This window comes from Mercenaria mercenaria, chromosome 15 (assembly GCF_021730395.1).
Source record: "Mercenaria mercenaria strain notata chromosome 15, MADL_Memer_1, whole genome shotgun sequence".
NCBI lineage: Eukaryota > Metazoa > Mollusca > Bivalvia > Venerida > Veneridae > Mercenaria > Mercenaria mercenaria.
The window spans coordinates 9,384,297-9,401,746 of NC_069375.1; the positions used below are offsets into that span (position 1 = coordinate 9,384,297).

At 36.3% G+C, this 17,450-nt stretch overlaps 2 protein-coding genes across 2 annotated transcripts; both read right to left on the bottom strand.

Moving 5' to 3' along the window:
• Positions 1-2,978: 2,978 nt before the first annotated feature.
• LOC123559828 (CD209 antigen-like protein A) lies at positions 2,979-8,991 on the bottom strand. The gene is made up of 5 exons (XM_045351953.2): positions 8,843-8,991; positions 7,042-7,124; positions 6,606-6,696; positions 5,119-5,338; positions 2,979-3,166 (listed from the first exon to the last, which is right to left on the bottom strand). The coding sequence occupies exons 1-5, from the start codon at positions 8,895-8,897 to the stop codon at positions 3,145-3,147; spliced, it is 471 nt and encodes a 156-aa protein (XP_045207888.2). The 5' UTR covers positions 8,898-8,991; the 3' UTR covers positions 2,979-3,144.
• Positions 8,992-10,704: 1,713 nt separating this feature from the next.
• On the bottom strand, positions 10,705-14,410 carry LOC123559836 (C-type lectin domain family 4 member M-like). Its single transcript, XM_045351961.2, has 5 exons — positions 14,254-14,410; positions 13,378-13,463; positions 12,880-12,970; positions 11,335-11,557; positions 10,705-10,964 (listed from the first exon to the last, which is right to left on the bottom strand). Exons 1-5 carry the CDS (start codon positions 14,306-14,308, stop codon positions 10,943-10,945), a joined length of 477 nt encoding a protein of 158 aa, XP_045207896.2. The 5' UTR covers positions 14,309-14,410; the 3' UTR covers positions 10,705-10,942.
• Positions 14,411-17,450: the final 3,040 nt, after the last annotated feature.

The window sequence follows — 17,450 nt, forward strand, 5'->3', positions numbered from 1 at the left end:
CTGATAAAATTTCTCATTTGAGTTCACTTAATTGCTTTAACATCTAGTAAAAACATTTGCAGACACCGATTTCAGATAGCTAGCTAGGACATGAAAATTGTTTTAAAAATGTCCAGTATGTTCTAGCATTAGGTTTTCTAGCCTCTTATAATTTCCAGAATCCCTTCTAGCTATTAAAAGTGCGTTTAAAATCTGACCGCGCATTACACATCATCTTTCTATTACCCTCACTTTTGTTATGTCTATAAATATTTAAACATACATAAAGTGATATCGTTTATTTATATCGGGGCGTTGAATTCTTCATGCGAGGAAGCCATCCAGCTGGCTTACGGAAGCTAGGTCGGTGGTTTTTCCAGGTGCCCGCTCGTGATGAAATAATGCCCGGAGGGGCACCTGGGGTCTTCCTCCACCATTAAAAGCTGGAAAGTCGCCATATGACCTATCATGTGCCGGTGCGACGTTAAATCCAACAAAAAAATCTCTTTTATTTGCATTATCTTCATCAAATCATTTACGGTTAGATGTAGTAGACCTCTTTGGTGTATCAATGTCAGTTTGGACTGAATAAACACTTTTGTTATAGGTAGATTTCTGAGCATCGTGTCTCAATACATGTGTGTCATGAAAACGTTTCCAAACGGTCGGCGTTAAGCACACTGTGCAAGTCGGGGACTTCATCTGCAATAACCCGCCCCATAACAATTAATTTGATTGGGTATAGAATAGAAAAAAGTGGAAACTTCACAAACTGGAATTTAGGAAGGGGATCTGAGGTTATGGAGCCTGCGTATCACAGGAACTGTCAATAGACAAAATTAAAAAGCAGGCACCATATCCAAGGGGTGATTAAACAATACCCAAGGCAATGAAAGCGGGAGTATTGGAACCACCCAGGCCGAAATGGTCATGTTGAGAAACTAAACAGTACCAATAACACGACATAAAAGTCGTGCTGAACGATCTGAGAAAATCGAAATGTTGCAGGCTCGGTTTGATTGAGCCTGTTCATGGACGGTAGTGGAAATGCATGCTACCGTTCACACCCTCTAGCCGTGGGTTGAGTAGAACTCAACATTTACGCATGCTAAAAGTACAAAAAGCAGTTTAGAGACATCCGCAGATGTATTCAAACGGCGGTGAACATGGAACCTTCAATGATACACGTGTTTGATCAGAAGTTTCGCATCATTTCCATATTTGGTTTTCATTGTTTGGAAGTGTCCCCATTCCATAGTCGTTTTCATTCAGCCACTATTTCCTTAGGATAATCACTGTCCATTCCGCATCCAGTATTTTTCAACTTACAGCCTTGTTTTAAAATGTGTTCTACATCTGGATATAGCCCACCAGCTCAACTGGGAGAGCGCAAATCTACGGATCGTGGGGTCGTGAGTTCGATTTCCGGGCGGGGCGTATGTTCTCCGTGACGATTTGATAAAAGAGATTGTGTCTAATATCATTCGTCCTCCACCACTGATTCAAGTGAGGAAGTTGGCAGTTACTTGCGGAGAATAGGTTTGTACTGGTAAAGAATGCAAGAACACTGGTGAGGTGAACTGCCCACCGTCACATAACTGAAATACTGTTAAAAAAGCAAATCTACAACTGGATAATTTCAGAAAAATACAATTATGGGACGTCTCGGGGTCTGCTTAAAACCTTTTGCTCTGCTTAACGAACCAAGTCAATGCAATCGCTGTACGCAAAAATCTCACAAGTTTAAATTGATTTAATTAATCGTAAGTGTCTTCGTTGCTATCCGCTAACGCATAGAAGATCAAATTATTAAGCCGGGAACGTGCCTCCAGGTCAATGCTATAAAAAGCAAACTGTTTCAGATAAGCATCGCTCTCTTAATATTTAAGCCTTTGCTGTGTTATATTTAATTTAAATATCGATACGAGAATACATACATCATTTTGGTCAAGTTTTACAAGTTTATTGAACATATGTGAAAGTGTATCATGGACAGACAAAGACCTAAAAGCAGGGGAGACCGGGTGAGGGTACAAAACTTCACAATAAAAAATGAAAAAAAAAAAAAAAAGTTTGGTGTGGGGGTGGGGAATGCATGATCGGGGTGGTGGGCATGACTGGCTGGAGTTGCGGTGCGGGGGAACCGTACAACTTTGCATGTTGATAAATATTCATGGAAGGTTTGAAATAAATTTAAAATAAGGAATGAAAAAAAAAAAACAAGGGTGGGGGTGGGGATGGGGTGTGACCCAGGCAAGGGGGTGCCAAGGTGTGGGTACACAACTTCACATGTTTATAATAAAGAATGAAAGAAGTTTAATGAAATTCTACCAATATGGCTCCGGACGTGAATTTTCATTAAATCAAGTGCAATAACTCTAAGGGAAATTGAACAATTCAAAAAAAAACTTGACGGGCATCATCGCAGTATGTTGGTTCATGTTTATTTCAAGTTTTATGAAATTCCACCTGCTAGTTATTGAGAAATGGCTGCGGACAGACGCACGCACGCATTTTTTACTATTTCAGGGGTCATAACCCTGGAAATAAGGGGCGGACCAAAATAAAAACTTGACGGGCATCATCGCAGTACGTTGGTTCATGTTTAGTTCAAGTTTTATGAAACTCTACTTGCTAGTTACTGAGAAATGGCTGCGGACCGACGCACGGACGAACGGACAACGCCATTTCAAAACCCTCTCCCGATTTCTTCGGCGGGAGATAATAAGGATGAATGTGATTTTAATTAGATTATTTGATGGTGTAAATTGTATTTGGATGTTGTCGTTTTTTAAAACGCAACATTTAGATTTAAGATGTACCATTTGTACTTTGTACTGATCTAAATATTCATGTGCTACCTTCTATAAATAAAGATGTATTATTATTATTATTATTATTATAATTATTATTGTATTATATCAAAACTGATGGCCATATTTCTAGCTACATTTTAATGACCAGTCCTTAAAAGCTATCCGCTTAAAATAATCAAACAACAGATAGAAATATTTTATTCATTCAGTTATTCACAGAATAGGAAAATGAAACAATCACTACAGTGCTTTCAAAAAATATGTGAGAACGGTATAGTTAGATGTAAAGTTGATTACTGTATCCTCTGGTAGCTTTGAAAGCAGGCATGAATGTTTGTACTGATATTGTTTATCCAATTATCTCAGTGTTCCTGAAAAAAGGCAAAAACATATTTAACTAAGAAAAAGTGTGCATCAATATTTATTTACGGTGTTCCGTTAGGGCCAGCGTCTGCTCCATATGAACGCGAAGCGCGAAGGTACGATGGCGGAGAGCGACAATACGATGACGAAATGCGACAGAAAGATGCCGATAACACAACAATACGATGGTGTCAGTCCATCGTACAATCGCTTCGCCATCGTACTGTCGCGCTTCACCATGGTAGTGTTAGCATCGTACTGTCGCGCTTCATAATCGCACTGCCGTTTTCCTGTCGACAATGCGCAAAATAATTCACATAGTCGGCAAGACGGAGGTACATGCTTTGAAATTACTTACTTAATAATATTTTTTAATGTAGATCAACAAACAAATCCTTTTCCATTTTTTTCGTTCAATGACATTTTTAGCGTAGGTGGTAAAAAATAGCGTCAGTCGGGTTGCGAAAACAAACAACTGTATTCTAGACATAATTAACACTTCTGTATAAAATTTTCCCAAAAGCTTTGATATAAACAACATTTAAACAAGAGTGTATTGTTTTCTTATTTTAAGTTGACAATTAATATTTCTATCTTTTCGTGGCTTAAAAAATGGTGTTCATTTGAGTGGTACTGTGCCGGAGGATTTTCATTTGAATAACATCCGGGCGTTACTCTTTTGAATAACAGCTGCCGGGCTATATTCGTTAATAACACCCGGTCTGGTGATATCTAATAATACCGTGCCTTTAAGTGTTCATCATTCGACAAAGTAGACAATACTAAACAATACAAATTTAAATTAAAGTCAGTAATTCAACTAGTTCAATGTTATGCCGATGCTAATAATGATAGTGTTGTTTAATGAAATATATAGAGGATATTTGTTTGTTTTGAGTGAATATGGAATATATCTCACTGAGAAGTGAGAAAATTTCAAATATTTTCACGAGCGCGTAGCGGGAGTGAAAATGTGAAAATTTTCTCACTTCAAGGTGAGATATATTCCATATTCACGAAAACAAACAAATTTTCTGTTTATTTTATGCCCAATTACGTTGAGATTTGCATTTTGCAACTATTTTTAATTTCAGCGCGGGAAACAGACGCACGTAAACAGACATGACGTCAGACGTGCTGTGACGTTATAAAGACGCATACAACATAAAGTAGGCCTACCATTTTATTTTATTTTTTGCTGCATAACGTTATGAAATTCTCTTTAAGTAAAATAATTTGAATCGAGAAATTAACTATAAGGAACAAAGTGCGACTACAATTTTCATCCTGTTTTAAGCAAATAATTCAAAATTCATACACACTGTAGTGAGGGGGTGGAGCTATAGGGCCTATCTCTCACAGTGTGAAAATATAGATTTCATATTTTCAGTGTGAGTGATGAAATATGAAAATATTTAACTGATAGAATACAGTATTTCATTAGGTAGTATAAAATAAAAAAAAACATATTAGCCAACCCGCTTTGCGGACTAGGGAGAGCGCAGATCTATGAATGGCGGAGTCGCGTGAGTTCGAACCCCGGGCGGGGCGTATGTTCTCGTGACGATTTAGTAAAAGACACTGTGTCTAAAAACTTTCGTCCTCTACCACTGCCTTATGTGGGGAAGTTGGCTGTTACTTGCGGAGAACAGGTTTGTACTGGTACAGAATCCAGGAACACTGGTTACGTGAACTTCTCGCCGTTACATAACTGAAATACTGTTGAAAAACGGCGTTAATCCCAAAACATAACAAAAAAGTTCGCAAGATATTTTACCAGTTGGCAGAGCAGATTCCTATTACAGAAGCGGAGAACTAAGTAGCTTATAGATATGATATACATGACATACCGTTGAATAAAAAGATACTCTGAACTGTGCTGTTTACTATTTTAAAGAAATTGAGGGGAAAATCTCATTGCTTAAACTTTTAAAACATTTTTTTTAAATATTTGACTCACTCTAGTGGTTTCTCGCAGATATAGAAGTTAAACGTATGGCATGTAGTATCTCCCCATAGTCCATCTGGACGAATTTGGCCACAATTTTCTTTACCACCAACATTGTCCGGTCTTCCTGGTGCCCAGCTGGAGAAGCCAGTTGACGTCAATAGACGCTTGCTTGTATACCAGCGCCAGACACCTTCCTCCTGAACATCTGTTAGGCCGATCCAGAAATAATCTAAAAAAATATAAATCAAAAACCACTGAAAAGTTTCTGCCAGGAGCACATTTTGAAACACATATGAATTTATTATTACTTTACGGATATTTTCTAACTAATACAATAGTGTACATACACTCTAACCTACGCCATATATTTAGTTATCAGAATGATGAGTGAATGTGGAAGTAGTAATAATGTTTTATATTTACAGGAGGTAGCTTGGTATGTTGCTGGGGCCTGTCTTCTTGGAGGCCCTCTTTCCGTTGATGAGCAAGTATTAAATCTTGTAAACTGATTGATACAAGATGGTTTCTGTACTTTACCCATCATGTACACAATTCATGTAAGGTTTAAATAAATATAAACTTGGATATTTAACTTCACGTTTTATGCGCGCGGTAAATTTTGAACATTTTAAGTAAGCCACACCAACACAATGTATGACATAGGAATTTTTTTCTGGCATTGGCGAACACCTTGGTAGAATCACTGACTATCCGTAAGCCAGCTTAATGACATGGTGTCGTGGTTGAAGTCATGGCGTAACACGTCAGCAAAGCGTTCGCTTTTTTAATGCATTATTGTACAATGATATTCCATGTAATGTTAATACTCTGTGTGTTAATATGGTCATGTGTATGGGTTTGTGTATTTATGCCAATGTCTAAGGCATTTATGTAAGTCAGACGGAAGGAAAGTGTCGAATAAATATTAATCAGTCATGATGCGTAATGTTTCAAAATATTCGTGTATGTTTGGAACCAGTTGTTTTAGGCCATATTTCGAAGACAGTGTAGCCATTATAGTGTTAGTATTATCTTCGATGAAATTAATTTTGAAATCACCATGTGTGTATTTCTTAGATATAAACATCAGTCAGATATTCTACGAATGGTTTGTAATTCAAGGTAGTCTTTGCATTGTATTATATCTTTTAAATAAGTGACAAATCCTGTCGTACTTTTCCTTTCAGTTTTATACCTAGTAATGTTTACTTCAAACCAGCAGAGAACGTTTCACAGCAGTAATACCTTTAGAAAATAATTTATATAAATTATAGAAAGGGAGAAAATTCTGACACAAAAGTTTAAACTGTCTTCTCGAGTATCTGCCCTGTTTTTGTTGGGCGGTACAATTATAGGTCGTATGGCGACTTTCCAGCTTTATAATAGAGTTGTTCCGTGCATTATTTTATCCCATTATATCCCAACATTCTCCTTGGATAGAGCTACCGAAGCCAGCTGGATGGCTTCCTCACGTGAAGATTAGATAAGAAGCTTACTCTTCAAAAGTTTAACTTCTGATGTTAAATACACATTTTCCTCTGCAGTCTCTATTTCGGCTAGTGTACCACCCATTTGTTGACATACCAGCTACAAGCAAAAAGAACACAAACAAATCGATCATGGAAAATATGCATTTCCTTAATTGATAATGAATGGTCTGAACTACATATTTGTGTATCAAGACTGATCAAGGTGATTCACATGTGTTCAGGATATATACAAACAACACTTTGTTTCTGTTGTGAACAAAATAATAGTAACTTAAGTTTCCACACGTACATGAATGTAACTTAAGGTTAACATTTACTTGAAAAATTTCTGTAACATTAAAACTGAAAATAAATATAAATTTCTGAATATATAGAAGTAATAGAAATATGACACTAGTTTTTTTTTGTTGTTGTTTAAATGGGTGTTAAAAGTTCTACTCACCGCAGCCACTGGTAGTGACTCTTCATCATGACTGAAATGGTAACACTTTGCGCCATGTGAAGTCCATCCATCTGGGCAACTACCTGTCAATGCGTTATCGTATAATATATACCTATTATATGATAAATGTACCTATATACATATAATTTTTTACCTCTTAAATTATGTAACTATTTCATTTTAAAATTAACTAATCACATTCAAATTTAGTCACCACAAGCCTCATTTTTGATGAAGACGGATAACAGTTCATAAAATGTACTTCATATATCAAATGACATTGATTTCGTTTCTTACAGTTATCATTCCTCGGAAGAATCCGTACGCCCCTGACTTACATGTAACAAAAAAGTTTCTGAATTTGTAATGCAGTGGCTAAAAGAAAAAAGAGGCGGGCGAAATGAAATTCCTCTGCTTAAATCCGGTAATAAAATAATTTACTTACCTGACATGTAGGTAGCATAAACCATTTTCTTACCTGCTTGACACGTAGGTAGCACAAACCATTTTCTTACCTGCTTGACACGTAGGTAGCATAAACCATTTCCTTACCTGCTTGACACGTAGGTAGCATAAACCATTTTCTTACCTGACACGTAGGCAGCACAAACCATTTTCTTACCTGCTTGACATGTAGGTAGCATAGACCATCTTCTTACCTGCTTGACACGTAGGTAGCATAAACCATTTCCTTACCTGCTTGACACGTAGGTTGCATAAACCATTTCCTTACCTGCTTGACACGTAGGTTGCATAAAACATTTTCTTCGTAAACAATTTTCTTATCTGCTTGACACGTAGGCAGCATAAACCATTATCTTATCTGCTTGACACGTAGGCAGCATAAAACATTATTTTCGTAAACAATTTTCTTATCTGCTTGACACGTAGGCAGCACAAACAATTTTCTTATTTGCTTGACACGTAGGCAGCATAAGCAAGTTGCTTACCTGCTTGATTCATAGGTAGTATAAACCATATTCTTACCTGTTCGACATGTAGACAGCATAAACCAGTTACTTACTTGCTTGATATGTAGGTAGCATAAACCATTTACCTACCTGCTTGACATGTAGGTAGCATAAACCAATTTCTAACCTGCTTGACACGTTGGCAGCACAAACCATCTTCTTACCTGCTTGACATGTAGGCAGCACAAACCATTTTCTTACCTGCTTGACACGTAGGCAGCACAAACCATCTTCTTACCTGTTTGACATGTAGGTAGCATAAACCATCTTCATACCTGCTTGACACGTAGGCAGCAGAAACCATTTTCTTACCTGCTTGACATGTAGGCAGCATAAGCTATTTTCTTACCTACTTGACATGTTGACAGCACAAACCATTTTCTTACCTGCTTGACATGTAGGTAGCATAAACCATTTTCTTACCTGCTTGACATGTAGGTAGCATAAACCATTTTCTAACCTACTTGACATGTTGAGAGCACAAACCATTTTCTTACCTGCTTGACATGTAGGTAGCATAAACCATTTTCTTACCTGCTTGACACGTTGGCAGCACAAACCATTTTCTTACCAGCTTGACACGTAGACAGCACAAACCATTTTCTTACCTGCTTGACACGTTGGTAGCATAAACCATTTACTTACCTGCTTGACACGTTGGTAGCACAAACCATTTTCTTACCAGCTTGACACGTAGGCAGCACAAACCATTTTCTTACCTGCTTGACACGTTGGTAGCATAAACCATTTACTTACCTGCTTGACACGTTGGTAGCATAAACCATTTACTTACCTGCTTGACACGTTGGTAGCATAAACCATTTACTTACCTGCTTGATACGCAGGTAGCACACAAATCAAAATGATGAAACATGTTTTAAACATTTTTTCTCTGCCTACAACGTCGAAAAGTAATGCGTAATAAAATTTCTGTTCATAAAGTCTTATCAAGATCTAGTTATCTTAACGTAAATTCATCTGAATATAGATTACATGGTCCTAGCATAAAAATAAATTGTTAAAGAGTTAATTTTAGCACAGTTAAAATTTGTCATGTGTAATGTAAAACGCGCGTATCTTAGCTATCACTCATTTTTTATCCCCGGATCCCCCGCGATCCCACGGAACGTGGTGGCACTGCAGCGACCTTCTGCTGAAAATGTGACAAATTTCTGAAGACCTCTTCGGCATGTAGTCGTCAAACTTCATAGAATGATTGGCTGTGGTCAGTAGATGATCCATAGTGATTCGCGGGTCAGTTGGTCCAATGTCAAGGTCACGGTGACATTGAGCTGTAAAAAGATGGGTAGAACCACCGACCGCCCGAAAGCCAGTTACAAGAAAGAGTTTTATATCTAAACTGAGGGTTCAAACCCACAGAAGTTAGGGGTTAGTTATTAGAAAATAGCGACCTTAACCCCACATAAGTTAGAGGCGAGTGATAAGAAGTTAGCGGCCCCACAGAGATTAGGGGCGAGTGAACAGAAGTTAGCGACCCCATAGAGGTTAAGGGCGAGTGATTAGAAGTTAGCGACCTTAACCCCACATAGGTTAGGGGCGAGTGATTAGAAGTTAGCGACCCCACATAGGCTAGGGGCGAGTGATTAGAAGTAAGCGACCCCACAGAGGTAAGTGGCGAGTGATTAGAAGTTAGCGACCCCACAGAGGTTAGGGGAGAGTAATTAGACGTTAGCGACCCCACAGAGGTTAGGGGGGAGTGATTAGAAGTTAACGACCCCACAGAGGCTAGGGGCGAGTGATTAGAAGTTAGCGACCCCACAGAGGTTAGGGGCTAGCGACCCCCAGAGGTTAGAGGTGAGTGATTAGAAGTTAACGACCCCACAGAGGTTAGGGGCGAGTAATTAGAAGTTAGCGACCCCACAGAGGCTAGGGGCGAGTGATTAGAAGTTAGCGACCCCACAGAGGTTAGGGGCTAGCGACCCCCAGAGGTTAGGGGTGAGTGATTAGAAGTTATCGACCCGACATATGTTAGAGGCGACTGATTAGAAGTTAGCGACCTCACATAGGTTAGGGGCGAGTAATTCGAAGTTAGCGACCCCACATAGGTTAGAGGCGAGTGATAAGAAGCTAGTGACCCCACAGAGGTTAGGGGCGAATGATTAGAAGATAGCGGCCTTAACCCCACATAGGTTAGGGGCGAGCGATTAAAACCCCACAGAGGTTAGGGGCGTGTAATAAGAAGTTAGCGACATTAACTCCATTGTAAATGAGGCTCATAACATCATATTTAGCCATTCCAGTTTAAGTATATTGATGATATCACATCGCGAATATGGACTGATTAATTAAAGGGCAACAAACAGACATACATAAGTAGGATAAAGAAAGACAAACACAGACAGACAAACATTATCTTTCGTCATGTTGTTTTAATTAATTCAAATTATTTTTGTTGGACTGCAAGGCTATAAATTCTCTGAATTAATCACAGGAAAGTTAATTTAACTAAACATAACAATACTGGGTAAGTTGCCGTTATAATCAAATCCGTCGTCAGCCGGATATGAACTAAATGAATTCAATACCTGCTTGCCTTTATAGAACTCAAGTTTTATCGAAAAATTAAATAGAATTGTAAGCAGATCTAGGCGAAAGAAAAAAATCATGCCATATTTTAGAACTGAACCGTAGAAGAGTACCAACCGGGTTTGATATAGTTAGTGTGTATTTGCATATAGACAGGTATGTTATAAACGAAACAAACATACCATGCCTTCTTATCTACGAGGGCCTCTTAATAAAAAAAATATGTTACTACTTCCATAATTGTATTATTTAAAACCGGTACGTTAAAGAATAAACCCAAACATATATCTCACTTGGTATATTTATTACTCATAATTTTTTTTTATATTAAGTCAATATTAAACAAATGGACACATACTCGTGTGAGAACTGCTATGCATGGACTAGCCAACAATTTCACCTGGTCTGAAATAAAGTATTTCAAACAAAATCAAATATATCATAGTGTATATCATAGTGATAATGAAGAGAACAAATATAATTAACAAACAGAAGGCACGCAAACATAAAAACTACAACACTATATAAAATCAAGATTTTAACCCACCTACATCTAGCCTTAATCACTACGGTACACCAAAATATCAGAACAGGGAAACAACTACATCTAGAATTTTAAAACAGTGTAACTGAAAATATCAAAGAAGTTAACCAATAAAACTACAAAATCTATCATATAGTCAGAAACCATTGCTTACTTGCACTCATATAGAGCTAAAGAATTGGTCAACTTTTAAATATTTGGTTTCAGGAATAATTGTTTTTATGTACGTACTCATCCGTTTTCTCGCAGATATAGCGTTTAAAGTTATGGCACGGATTGTCCCACCATTGTCCCGCACTCTTTCCCAAGAGAGCACAGTTTTCATCCCCATTATAGTTGTCTGGCTCATGGTTAGCCCAGTTCTTGTACCCTGTCGTTGCCAGTGGAGTTTTACTGCCATACCAAAGCCAGATACCTTCCTCTTGAATATCACTTAGGGCGATCCAAAAGTCATCTAAATGTTGCAATAACACCAGGCAGTCAGATGTTTAGAATCCTATTTATATGAAGAAGCCTGTATTCAATTTCATACTTAAACATGCTATAACCGATATGATAATATTGAAATCTAAGTGGACCCGTTAAAGGAACAGAAAACAACCAAGCAAAATAATACCGTCCGATCGTGAAATGTGCAAAAATTTTTTCACACTTCTGTTGTACTGAATAATCTTCATGATACATCTCAAGGACCGGACTGGTAATTATAAAATCACTGTATCGAACATTCCCTTTCACCATCTCCATTATTATTCGCGTGGTTTTATTACGCATGTCATAAAGTATGTATTTATTATGCGATAGGTTGCTGAAGTGTAACCTTCATTTGAATTCATTTCTAGCAGAGGAGGATTACACATCCAGCCTATAGGAAGGAGATACAACTACCGCCCATACACAAACACATATTACGATGTTGTCACAACCCTGTTTACGCATATTCCAGCCTATGGCGGCAAACTAAATGTCACAAAGTGTTTTGTTTTAAGTCGTAGTATCCTTTCTCAGTATGTGATATATAGAATCATTTTGTGCTGAATCCGGATTAATCGTCTAAGACCGGTAATCTTTAAACTTTTCATCGACGGTCACTTTGACTTATTCTAAAAGACGGACAATCGTGCTTATAAAATACCATACATATAAGTGCGTTTGGGGAATACAAATGAAATTGTGATAGAGATACCGCATAGTTGTGTTTGCAGAAAACCGTATAATCTTGTTTTCTGAATACCGTGATTATTTTGAATGAACGGTTAAGCTAATTACAATTTCATGACGACAGGAATCATTGCAGATGGCAACCAAAGCATTTTAAAATATTGTTTGTCAAACTTGGTACCTACCTATTGTCTAAAAAATGAAACAGAAGAAATATGTCCCTAGGAATTAAAGAAAAGCAAAATATGGCTGATAATACATTTTGGGAACTCTGTGGCCGAGTGGTTAAGGTCGCTGACTTTAAACCACTTGCCCATCATCGATGTGGGTTTGAGCCTCACTCGGGGCGTTGAATTCTTCATGAGAGAAAGCCATCCAGCTGGCATACGGAAGATCAGTGGTTTTACCCAGGTGCCTGCTCGTGATGAAATAATGCAGAGGGGCACCTTCCTATTGTCTGGCACGCCAATAAATGAGAATCTAGACCCAGTGTGATAACAATTGTTATGTTAAATATCGGTAAGGTTGTATTACTGTAGATGTGCTGGTCAGTGGGCGGCACTGATTTGTCCAAATCCAATACACTTATTAAAAATTTTTTAATATGTTACTCACGATTAAGACTTTTTGCTTGTGCGGACAGAAAACCACCTTCCTCCGGAGACTCTATCTCAGCAAGCAATCCTCCCATTTGTTGACAAACAATCTGTTGGTGGAAGCGTTAATCACCCCAAAAGTATACTGTTCAAATATTTAAACCATTTTTGCCATCATATCTACACTTCAAACAAGTTTTAACAAACTAATGTGTATATCAATACTTTTCCCAGTAGAATATATTTTTTGTTAAAATACAAATGTATCGTCAATAATAAAATGACTTATTAAATAAGTCGTTTAACGCTTACATACAGATCTATAATTCATGGAAACTACGATAGTTCAGCTGCAATATACCCTGCCTATATTTATTCCAGCTGCCTGACATTTTCGATAGACAGTTGTAATTAAAAACAATGAATCTTAGCAAGGTTCACACCTGCTACTATGGGCTTACAGAGGGTCATCCAAGGGATAAATTATAACTAGAGAGTATGACGAAAAATGTCTTACTGCAGCGACAGGCATTGACTCGGTATCGTGACTGAAATGGTAGCATGATGCATCATGACGTGTCCAGCCATTAGGGCAACTACTAGCTACAAAAAGTAAATACTCATTACCACAGTGTGAAGTTCAACATATGCTACAACATACAATATCAATTAAGTAATCTAGTTCCTGTATTTATTATCAGTGCCTATATTGTATTGATCCGTTCAGTATACTTGTAGCTGATTACATTCTGCCTAGAGGACAGTCAAAACATGTGTCAAATTTCTGCTACTGTAACAGAAACCTTTGTATTGTTAATATGGGAGCTTTGGATATTATAATAAAATATTATCTGTTGACGGATTCATGCTGGTTTCGGACATTCATAAAAAGAGTAATGTAAATGCTGAAATTCAGTTTTGCTTTATTACACTTACATGACAATGATTGTTAATATAATCTGAGTACAGCTTTTGGGGTAAATCGTTACATAATCATAATGGCGAATTTTTAACAATCTGTTATTGATCTTTCTTCGAAATACTCCAGTACAGATTTTAATAACATAAAACTACCAGATATTTAAAGTACATTTGAGATAAGACTTAATTTTTTTTGATCTTTTATGAAATATTTTGAATGAAGTTTTATAAATAAATGCAAACATAATACTGGTACAGTAGCAACCGTTTTTAAATTAAGTAGCTGAGTATTGTCTATTTACAACAAGTACACAAGATATGTTGGCACTTTAAATATCCAAACGGTACCAGTAACTAACACAAACAAAAACTTCGGTCACAGTAACTTATAACGTTCTTCAAATTCTGTATGATTAAATACGTATTTAGATTTTGCGGAAGACAAAAGTACAATTTGTTTTAAAATACTTACATGAAGAAGATATCCAAAGACAGAAAACAAAGAGAAGAAAATTATTATTGTACATTTCTTAATATATAAATTGATTTGTATACAACCATGCGAGTATAATCTTATCAGACAGTCATTATATTCTTATCATACGTCGACGTTGACCTAAAACGAATAAACTATAAAGTGTGGCCTGCTTTTAACAGTACGTTTATTTTGTTACTATGGTAATTGTGTCAAAACACAATGCATACAGCTTCAACCTAGATACAGACTCATCATATTTCAAAAGTTTCATGACTGATTACACGCATAAGTATACAAATAAATAAAAGGAATGGACACACTCCTGTCTCGTTTGCATTGTAGATGTTATCAATGTAGAACGAATTAGAAATATGGAAGGTAGCATACACTATAAATTTCTCTTATATGACCTTGTCAAATAATTCATAGCGCTCAGATATCATAAATAAGAGTCACCATTGAAAAAGATTAAGCAGTTTGAAATTTAGGCAAATGGCAAATCATGTAGTCGAACATTTGTCTAAATGATGTTATTAACACACTACTGAACAAAATTTGAGAAAACATTTTTTTAAAAAGATTAATTTCTAATTTCAAATGTAACACGAGTAGTGGCTTTATTCTACTTGGAAATATTTTTTGATCTAGGAAATGTAGTTTAAGCAGATACTTTGATATTTAAAATCTGGCAGTTTGTTATATGTTGCTATGGAAACAAATTTGCGTCATTTTGATATTATATTGAAATGTCTGACGACATCACCTTTCGACGTACTTCATTTTACCAAACTGAAATAAAAGTAATACAATCATTTATAAACATCCTGAAACCAAAACGTTTCTATTGTTTTCTAATAATTAAAAAAAAAACGCACACACCAATCTTTAAAAAAAAATCCATTAAAATCACCGTATTCAAATAAAAATGCTGAATATATTATTTTTTCTTTGGTAAGTTTGACTGGGAAATAACTGGAAGTTGACTTGATGTAGACGTAATGCAAATTAAAATGCAAGATCATGTCAAAGGATTGGCCATGCTATTTTGAGGGCATTAACTGAACTTGTTAATGCGCGACTATCGTTAAAAGATTACTTGCTGATGTTACAGGATAAACACGAATTACATGTCTGGGCGTCTATGTATACATTCACTTTGAACCTTATTACATGACATTAAAAAAATTGTCGTAACAATCAACAAAAAGCTGCTGTTTATGTGAAGCTTGAAACTACAACACCTGCCAACATTTGTTTGTTTGTGTGTTGCTACGTCATCAAATACCGTTTCGCAAAATCACGTTTTTAAGGAGGTAGGTTACCTTGTTACAACGGTAAATTCAAATTAGTTGAACCGCAGCATTTTTTTTGTATTTCGTGTAATATGAAGTTTTAACTGCTACAATCTTAATTCCGTTTGTCTCTGTCTCTTCAAGTTCAGTTTTTATCCAGGTTTGAAGAACATGACCCTCCAAAGGTATTTCATATTGAAAGAAGAAGGAAAATACGGATATTTAACACTTTTCAGTGTATTTTAGTTTCATTGATATCCGTAAATGTCTGCATAATTGATAATTTTAGTAGTATGCACGTTAGCTTTCTAATATAAGCTTAAAATGTATATGTCGCGGGGCTCGTGTTTCCATGGTAACGCATTTTCTCTCATTTTTAAACAACTTTGTATAACAATACGGGTTTTCGACGGCTTCAGTGCCATTCTGTTAATGACCAACATGGAATATTTGGGTAATATTATCAGCAAAATACCAAGCACTTTACATGGTACCCTATTTTTCTCAAAGTTTAAAGTAACCATGGCAACACAGATGTTTAAAATAGCTTATATCTTGCTTTTTTGTAGTAATTTCTTATAAAAAAATTATTGAATAAGATTATCTTTCTAGTTAATGTAGCTTTAAAACATATTATTTCTAACGTAAGTTATATTTTCGTGTTATTTGCATTTATTCAAACAAATTTCACAGCTTAGAATACTTACAGCAGTACCCCTCGTCTGGCATTTTTCATGGAAAATCGTTCAGCATGCTGCTATTATTCTCGTGGATATTCTTGAAATGAAAATAAAAAACCGAAGCTGTGTTTCTTAAATAGACCAGTGTCAACGCTATTGAATTTCACATTTAGATATATAGGTCACGGTCTTCGTTTCCATGGTAACATCAATTTAATTCAAGAAACCACAATTTTCTACTGAATTTTGAACAATTTTAGACCTTAATTTAAGTATATGAGTAACAAATTATCAACGGAACCTGAAAAATAGGTATTACAAATCAAACTGCTAGATTTTTTATTTGAAAATGGCCGTAACAAGTAACCTTTCACCCAACTATATTTCAAATAACTTGGTTACCATCGTCCATTTTCTTACATTCCTCATAACATTTCAATATAACTACATAAAAGAAGGAAAATATTGATTATTATTCAGAGCAATAGACTCATAAAAATATTTCAGCAAATAATGGTTATTTGAAAATAGTTGAAATAAAGTAAATGCAAATAATTACGTACTTTCAAGACAAAAGCTACTAATTTAGCGCGGTAACTGACACGTAACGTCATGACGTCAATGACGTCATTTTAAAGCAACATTGTTTTGAAGCGTTTCTGTGGCAATTTATTCATTATTTCTGCATTATTAAGCCATAAAGCATCAGATCGAAGACAGGTTCATGATTTGTTTTCAGAAGAATGAATATACAAACACATTTAGTTTGTCGTAAACTTCGTCGTAAATCGTCACGTTAGCTTCCGGTTGGACATGCGCACTTACAAATATGAAGGTAACCTACCTCATTAAAGGACAAAATGTGTTTTTCGTTCGTTTACCTCATACTTTTTCAGTCTGATCAATATACTGTACTGTATTTATTTTTATTTTGTTGGGTTTGCGTCGCACCAACACAATTATAGGTCATATGGCGACTTTCAAACTTTGATGATGGAGGAAGACCCCAGGTGCCCCTCCGTACATTATTTCATCATGAGCGTGCACCTGGGTAGAACCACCGATCTTCCATACTGTACAGTAAGATATATATTTATAAAGCAATTAATAAAACGTATTAAAATGATTTAACTATCAATAAAGTTATGATTAATAGTTGTTAACTCCCATCAGGACTAAGCTATTTTGATTTCCGTCTTCTGGCCTGTTTCGTCGGGCC